Source organism: Brassica oleracea, chromosome C2, assembly GCF_000695525.1.
Source record: "Brassica oleracea var. oleracea cultivar TO1000 chromosome C2, BOL, whole genome shotgun sequence".
Classification (NCBI taxonomy): domain Eukaryota; kingdom Viridiplantae; phylum Streptophyta; class Magnoliopsida; order Brassicales; family Brassicaceae; genus Brassica; species Brassica oleracea.
The window spans coordinates 24,879,259-24,887,725 of record NC_027749.1 but is presented as its reverse complement, the minus strand read 5'-3'; the positions used below and the strand labels follow the sequence as shown (position 1 = coordinate 24,887,725).

At 35.9% G+C, this 8,467-nt stretch overlaps 2 protein-coding genes across 4 annotated transcripts; one reads left to right on the top strand and one right to left on the bottom strand.

Annotated features, from left to right (window-relative positions):
- The first annotated feature begins 276 nt into the window (after positions 1-276).
- Positions 277-3,463, top strand: LOC106327255 (probable receptor-like serine/threonine-protein kinase At5g57670). The gene is made up of 9 exons (XM_013765362.1): positions 277-615; positions 704-792; positions 865-1,120; positions 1,259-1,834; positions 1,911-2,159; positions 2,235-2,478; positions 2,562-2,709; positions 2,843-2,998; positions 3,076-3,463. Exons 1-9 carry the CDS (start codon positions 471-473, stop codon positions 3,319-3,321), a joined length of 2,109 nt encoding a protein of 702 aa, XP_013620816.1. The 5' UTR covers positions 277-470; the 3' UTR covers positions 3,322-3,463.
- Positions 3,464-3,481: 18 nt separating this feature from the next.
- LOC106327256 lies at positions 3,482-6,454 on the bottom strand. 3 transcript variants are annotated; one of them, XM_013765363.1, is made up of 6 exons: positions 6,342-6,454; positions 5,964-6,042; positions 4,399-5,674; positions 4,069-4,294; positions 3,886-3,974; positions 3,482-3,786 (listed from the first exon to the last, which is right to left on the bottom strand). In XM_013765363.1, exons 3-6 carry the CDS (start codon positions 5,671-5,673, stop codon positions 3,700-3,702), a joined length of 1,677 nt encoding a protein of 558 aa, XP_013620817.1. In that variant the 5' UTR covers position 5,674; positions 5,964-6,042; positions 6,342-6,454; the 3' UTR covers positions 3,482-3,699. The 3 variants fall into 3 exon arrangements, with proteins under 3 accessions (XP_013620817.1, XP_013620819.1, XP_013620818.1); XM_013765365.1 differs by having other exon boundaries at positions 5,964-6,017; positions 6,342-6,446; XM_013765364.1 differs by lacking the exon at positions 6,342-6,454 and having other exon boundaries at positions 5,964-6,290.
- Positions 6,455-8,467: the final 2,013 nt, after the last annotated feature.

Below are 8,467 nucleotides of genomic sequence, written 5' to 3'. Positions count from 1 at the left end.
TTATTCTGTCCGTTATATTCTTTAGATTACTTGCATGATTTTTAATATATATACCATTCAAAAAAAAAAAATCAACTATTTTATACGTATCTTTTGTTCAGCTTTTCAGATGAAGTTAGAGTCAGTATATGTGATTATACAAACACTGTGTTACGTCATTGTGATTGAATGAATGCACAGTAATAAGACTATGTCAAAACTGGAAAACGACATAGCGAAAAACAATGATTAAATAAAAAAATAACAGTAAAGTACTAGTAGGGTTAGAAAATCATTTCTAATATAGCTTGCTCTTCTCTTTCTTTCCAACAGGCATCAGAACCAAAACCTAACCTGTGGTTAAAACTTATACCTCCTCTGCAACTAAACAGAGGATCTTGTCTATATAATCCCTTCAACGATATGTTCTTTTGTCTACACGCTCAAGCAACAAAGGAAACATTCGAAGTTCAGACAAATCTCTGTCAACAATGATACAACGAAGCGGAGAAGGTGGCCGTACGATTCTGGTCGGTGTGAAGCTAGACGCGCCGAGCAGAGAGTTACTCACATGGGCTTTAGTTAAAGTCGCCGAGCCTGGTGATACTGTGATCGCTCTTCATATCCTTGGCAACGGTGAAGAAACGTTTCTCTTACACAAAGCTTTGATCTTTATGTGTTTTGTAATAAAAAAGTTTCGATCTTTTTTATTGTTGTTGTGTAGAGATTGTTAAGAACTCTTCGCTTCTCTCTTTGGTGAAAACATTCGACTCTGTTCTCGACGTTTACGAAGGCTTCTGCAACTTAAAACAGGTAAAAAATCTGAAACTTTCAATCTCTCGAGACTCTGTTTTTGGTCCATTTGAAAGTTTTGTCCTTTTGTAGGTTGATCTGAAGCTGAAGCTGTGCCGTGGCGACTCTGCTCGAAAGATCATAGCTAGAGAAGCGAGATCGTTCTGTGCGTGGAAAGTTATAGTTGGGGTTTCAAAAACTCACCACACGATTCGCTCATCAGCTTCTTTAGCTAAGTACTTGGCTAAGAAGCTGCCAAAGGAGTGCTGGGTTCATGCTGTGAACAATGGTAAAGTTGTGTTTCAAAGAGAAGGTTCTCCTCCATCATTGGACATTAATCATTCTCAAGGTAAGTTTTTTTGTTACAAGAAGTTCCGGGCCAAAGGCCATTGGGCTAGGGACAAGAGCCAGTTGCTAAATCCAGACTCGAACATGGTATCTTAGTGTTTAGTGTGGTTTAAATTGGGTTTTTGGTTGTTTGTCATAGGGAAGGAAGATGTTAGGAGGAACACTTTGTTGAGTGTGCTTCAGAGATCTGTTACATTGAGTATACCTACCAGAGTTGTTAGCCATTGTGAGGAAGATCAATCTTGTGGCCAGAGTTTGCAGCAGGCCTTAGTGGCTGCTCGTTTTGAGAGTTGCTCGGTTTGTGGTTCTGATTCTTTGTCTCCTAATGGTACAAGAACTCCCACAAAGTTATCTGGAGATGATGATGATGATGATGATGATGATGAGAGCCATAAAGCTAAGGAGATTGTGCCTGTGAAAGGTCTAGAGGAATTGGTTAGGAAACAGGCTGAACCTATACCAGGCTGGCCTTTGCTTCGTCGCACTTTTTCTTCCACAGGACAACCCATTACTACACGTAAACAAATACCAGTAGCTCAATGGGCTTTGAAGCTTCCTCCAAGGAACATTAAGCAAATTGGTTATGACTCTTCTCCTGACAATAGTCAAAGAAAGCTCCCTGAGGAGCTAGAGAGACTTTACAAGAGATTCTCTTCAACTTGCCAGTTTTTCAAATACAAGGAACTTGTTTCTGTGACATCAGACTTCTCCCCTGGTGTGTTCTTGATGACATGTTTACAGTTCTTGAAGCATCTTGTTATGTAACTAAGAAAAAAACATTATGGTTTCAGATAACTTCATAGGCATAGGAGGCAGCAGCAGGGTTTATAGAGGTTCTTTGTCCAATGGAAGAGAGGTTGCTGTGAAGATTCTCAAGCAAACAGAAGATGTCTTGAATGATTTCGTCGCGGAGATCGATATTATCACAACCCTACACCATAAGAATATTATTTCCCTATTAGGCTTTTGCGTTGAAGACAAGAACCTATTACTTGTTTACAACTATCTCTCAAGAGGAAGCTTAGAAGAGAACCTTCATGGTACCTTTTTTAATCAACTCTTGAGATTCAATTATGATCAAGGACCTAAACAAAAATGCTTGGTTTCAAATTCAGGAAGCAAGAAAGATATGCTTGCATTCCAATGGAGAGAGAGGTACAAAGTGGCTATGGGAGTGGCCGAGGCACTAGACTATCTGCATAACAGTGCTTCACAACCTGTCACCCATAGAGATGTTAAGTCATCAAACATACTGTTATCTGATGATTTTGAGCCTCAGCTTTCTGATTTTGGGCTTGCGAGGTGGGCTTCTATATCTACAACACACATGATCTGCTCAGATGTGGCCGGAACCTTTGGGTATGGAAGAGTACTGTTTTTGCATAAGCTGATTTTTGTTTCTTGAAAGTTCATGGCTAATCTTGGTTTTTTTCTTGATGCAGCTACTTGGCTCCAGAGTACTTCATGTATGGTAAGGTGAATGATAAGATAGATGTGTATGCATTCGGTGTTGTTCTACTTGAGCTACTTTCTGGAAGGAAACCTATTAGCAGTGGCTGTCCAAAGGGACAAGAGAGTCTTGTCATGTGGGTATGTGTTTGCTGCTTATCTTAAAAACTAAGTTTTGTCTTCTGTTAAAACAAGTACATTATAAACTCTATAAATTAATACTTGATAAATTAATAAACACGCTAAATTATAGAGTTTTTACTTATATGTACAGGCTAAACCAATTCTAGAAGATGGAAAGTATTCTCAGTTATTAGACCCGAGTTTGCGGGATAACAAGAACAACAATGGTGACCAAATGCAGAGGATGGTGTTAGCTGCTACTCTTTGTATTCGACGTAGCCCTCAAGCTAGACCGAAAATGAGCAGTGTAAGTCATCTTCTTTTTTTTTTTATCTAATCATATACCTATATGCAGTTATCTTAACGAATGTGAGAATGATGCAGGTCTTAAAGCTGCTGAAAGGTGATGAAGACACGCTCGAATGGGCAATGCAACAAGTGAGTAGTTCTTCAGAGGAATCAGAGATGCTTGAGGATGAGCAAAGCCAAAGATCTGACTTGCAGTCACACCTTAACCTTGCGCTTCTTGATGTTGAAGATGACTCTATCTCCATGGGTAGCTTCGAGCAAGGCGTCTCGGTTGAGGAGTATATTAAAGGCAGGACAAGCCGTTCTTCAAGCTTTGACTAAAACCCAAAAGTTTACTGAAGCTATTATGTATATATATGGACTGGTGGTGGATTTGTGTGGTTCCTTTTTAGTGTCCTCATACCTCCCCCGGTTTAGGATTATTGTGATTGGTAGTTTTCAATTGTTTCACAATTTTCATCTTCTTTTGAAAGTGTGGTAATAAAACAAAAAGAGAAAATAGTATAACAAGAAGCATTGCATGTCTTTCTCTAAGACTAAACTGCCATCAAAGAGTTCCTAATGACAATTAGAGTGGTCATACTTAAGTCATAAATTATTACTACTGCAAATCTTGTAGAATCTCTTGTTTTGCGACATATCCAATACAAATAGATAACTGTAAGAGTTTCAGTTAAGGGCTGTGTGGTGCTGCCTGCCTTACTTGATGCATACGATATCTTTGCATTCTCTCATCACACGTGCTTCATGCAACCATGGTTTGAATGCACCTTCAAGAACTATGTTCTGCAAAAGAAGCAAATCATATAAGAACAATAATAATCCATAGTGCAAACTAATCTCCCAAGAGTTTCATGACAACCATGCACAAAAAAAAAACTGAACCTCGAAATAAAAGAAAAAGCCACGCAACAGGTTCAAAGCTCTATGATCATCCTTTGCAAAACGAGAACGACGAAACACACGCTTGAAATCTGCATAATCAGACCAACGGCAAAACAAAGACAAGAATTGGAAGAGATGAGAAAGATCATAACACAAGAAAGTATCACAAGTTAGTCAGATTACCTGGATACCGGTCGAAATAAGAAGGTCCCAACTGGTGATCAACGTTATATTCGATCTCTCTTCCGTCTCGCAGTTGCCTAGACCGAGTCAGCTGTTTCTTTTGTGATGCCTCAAAAAGGCGTTGCTTGAACTCATTTTTATCATACGGCTGTCTGAGAATTTCCAGTAGCTTCTTGCTAAATGTAGAGTTGAACATATCTTCAGGTTCAATACGGTCTTCAAGATCCTTTGGAAAAACATTACAAACAAAAGTTAGAAAAAAAAAAAAAAATGTCAATAAATCAAAGAATGAGAAAAAAACATTGATTAAGAGAGTGAAGCTGCACATACTATCACTTTGCCGTCTTTGTTTGCCTCAAATGGGGAAGGGCCTCCATCAGAAAACGGACAGTTACTGACTGCGATAATATCAGGATCTGATAAAGGCACTAAGGCTTTCTCAGGCTTCACTTCAATAACAGTAACAGAGTTTCTCAGAAACGCTATGAAATATTCATAGCTTTTATCCATTAAGGTTCTTCGGCTGCTCACTTCGTTCTCAACCTTCTTGTGAGGTTTGAAATTGTGAAGTAAGCTGTCTTTCACATGACTTGTGGCCTTTGGTTTAGCCTTGTCCTTGTTTATAAACTCTTCTTTCTTTAGTTTGTTGTTAACCAAGTTCTGATCAGTCTTAAGTCTCTTTGAAGCTCTGAAAATCTCATGAGGCTTTGACTTTCTCTTTTCACTGTTGCTCTCCTCATTCTCCTTCTTGCAGGCTTTGAAATCGCTCTTGGTCACACAACTCTTCTTTCCTTGTGGAGCATCTTTGGAGTTAACCACTGTGATGATCTTCTCAGCCTTCAGTCTCTTTGAAGCTCTGAAAATTGCATTTCTCCTTCGTCTGCTCTCCTCATTATCCAATTTGTTCCAGTTCTTTGGCTTCCTTCCTCGTCTACTAACTTCTTTCTCTTGATGTGTGTCTTTGGCATCACTTTTACGCTCTACTTTCATAGCGTTCTTGTGCAGAGAGACTTCTTTCTCTTGCTTGGTGTCTTTGCCATGATTACACTTAGGCTCTAACTTGATAGTGTTCTTGGACAGAGCAATCTTCTTCCTTCCTCGTAGAGAAGCTTCTTTCTCTGCTTTGATAGTGGTCTTGGTCATAGCAATCTTCCTTCCCCTTAGAACAACTTCTTTCCTGAAGACAGTTGACTTATTATGATCTTCTCTACGAGCCCCACCAGTCTTCAACTTCTTTGAAACATTGGAAACAAGAGGAGGCTTTGACCTTCTCCTTCCTCTAAGCTTCTCATCGTCCACTTCCTTGTCAGCAGTGTACATAATACGCAATGGAGAAGCCTCTCCCTCAAGCATATACTGATGGCTTTCCTTAAAGATGGTCAAGTACTTCATATAGTCTAGATCATACTCCAAACCGGAAGCGCAATCAGCATCAACACAAACAATCTGCATATTACTTCCACCACCCGCAGCTAAAGCGTTGAGTGACTTGCGTGATGAATCCACTTCACCACCGCCACCACGAAGAGCCAGCATCCTACCAAGAGCTATTAATGTCTTCTTCACAACTTTCCTACCAACCTTAGAGCTATTCGGTTTCCTCATCCTGTAAAAACATGAAACTGATCAGACATAAAAGATAACTTGACTAATCTAAAGTGAGTTACTTAACCTAATACAACATACATTGACCCAAATAAATCAAGAATGTGGAAAGAAAAATGAAAAACAAATCTAATCTTTTTTTTTTTTTGGTAATTCTAGTTGATGAAAGCAAAGTTATAACACTAATTTAGTTAATCTGAGGTAGAAACTAATCACAACGCTCAATTACTAGACCTAATGGTACAGCATTGACCCAAGACCCAAGAACAGCATACGACTAAAGTTTTAACCTTTTTGTAGTTCTAGTTGATGAAAGCAAGCGACCTCACTTCGAGTCTCGTCCCCTGCAATAGTTCTTACAGTAAACAGCTGAAACAAACACAACCCCCAAGAGAAGTTACTCTTTAAGAAACTAAAGATGGAAACTTTCTTTTATGCAAACAATTTGTGAGCAAAACCAAGACACTTTCGGGTGATTTAAAGACCAATTCAAAGATGGGTAATGCTTAAAACCGAAAGAGAGTTTAAAGCTCACAAAACCCTTAAAGCGAAAAAAAAAAAATCTCATAAGAGAACCCAACACGGAAGAAGAAGGATTCGTGATCTGTTAAAAACAATCAAAGACCCACTCTTGTATCTGAGCAAAAATAAAGAAGAAAGTAGCTTACTTTACTCAAGAATCACAATGGATTTGGTCCCTTCGCTGGATTGGATTCTTCACTCACTGTAAATGCATGATTCGAACAAAATCAGAGCCGTTCCGTTCTGTCACACTCTAAACGCGCTATTTTTTATTTGTGTTATCTACTCTAGATGGGCCGATATTTGAACGCTTTTATGTTTCAAACAAGGCCCAGTAAAGGTTCTAACTAATAACAGAGTCTATCAACGTTAGTTATTTATATAGCCTAGGGGCTTAGGGAATTATATTGTTATTTAACTATATCTAGATTTTGTAAATGATAAAAATATAAATCAAACATATGAAAACAAATCCTAACTATTTTATATATATATATATATATAAATTTTCATTAGGTTCTTAGTAAATGTAAACCGCTAGTTCTTATTTGAATTTATTTCTGTATAAGATCATTTCCATGTTACAAAAAAAAAAAAAAAAAAAAAAAAAAAAAAAAAATAAAATAAGACCATCTCCGATGGTTTATTCAGTAACTTTATAATAGAATTGAGTTATACTACAATAATATTCTATTTTAGAGTGGAGAATAGAGCGATGAACAAAAAAAACAAATTACTCTATATACAGAGTAATTCATTTTTTTACTTTATTATAGAGAAAAAAATAAAATAACATTAGAATATTTTTATTTTAAAGTTTATTTTAAAGTGAAAAATAAAATAAGGTGGGAGATGCCCTGATACATATTTTGTGGTGGTAGAGTTCGCCAGCGAAAACATGTGCGCATGTGGTTGTGTACGTTATCTCTAAAGTCAGAAGTCAAAAGAATACATAACTGAGAGTAGTTGTACATTTAGATCATCAACCATTACTTTAAAAGCGAAATTAAATGTGCTTGACAAGAAAGCTGGTTTTGAAGGGCAACCATCAATCACACGTTTTCTGTTTATCAAAAGTTTGTTTGATTTATGTTCTAAAAAAAAATTGTTTGATCTTCTTGTATTTCTTGATTTATCTAGGTTTTTGCAGCAGCATTAAACGATCTAGAGCTTGACTGTTAGGTTATAAACATTGTTCCCATAAGTGGACTTTGCCAGTTATCTATGAGGCTATCACTATGACTGTGGGCTTGTGGGGAGACTATACACGACTGAAAATTATATATTTATATATGAATATGTATACAAAGGTGTATAATACTATATTAGGTGTATCATTGAATAATTAGTGCAATAATTCCTAGAAGTCAAATATGGCCTCTTCTGGCAAATGTTCATTTTGGAATAATATGGTTGTTGAAAAGGACTATCATCGCAATAGGCTTCGAAAATAAATAAAACTAGATTTTAATTCGCGCTAAAGCGCGGGATTATCTATTTCTTAAATATATTATTATCTATTTCTTAAATATATTATCTTATAACATATTATATTTATAACATTTATATTTTTATAATTGTTTTTTATATGTGTAGTAGTTGTTTTATATATTTATGATGATATGTATTGAGATATAAATATAATAATATATATAATGACTCGCATTTTAAAAGCACGGGATTTGTTTCTTTTGAAAATTAAATATTTGTTAATTGTAACCTTATGTGTTATTTAATAACTAATTTTTTTTAATAGTGTTGATGTTTTATAGTCATACAAAGTAATTCCGAAGAGTTATTTTTTAAAAAGAGTTCTTTGTATTAATATTTTTAGTTTATTGTAAACTATTAAATCTCAAATATTTTTTTCGTAGCATATTTTAAAAGGTGATTAAAAGAAATACAAACAAAAATTTGAATCCATTTTTATGTTTTACTGTTTTAAAATGGGTTTTCTAATTTTTTTTGTCAATAAAAATCAAGTATTTAAATGAGCTTCGGTCTATAAATTCGTGAAATCCACCTACAAGTAATCCAACTTCTTCGACGGTCTTACCAAAAAAAGAAATGGAAAGTAATAATAAAAAATTATATTCAGATTTTTGACATGACTAAAGTGCCTAATACAATGTAAATATCATATATGTCATAAATCGATTTTAGTATAGATCTTTGAAGTATACGTAAAAATGATTATAATCTGATTGGGTTTCTAATAAAGTCGAAATGGGCTTGAAAATCTCAGTTTTTTTTACTGCCGAAATGGGCTTAT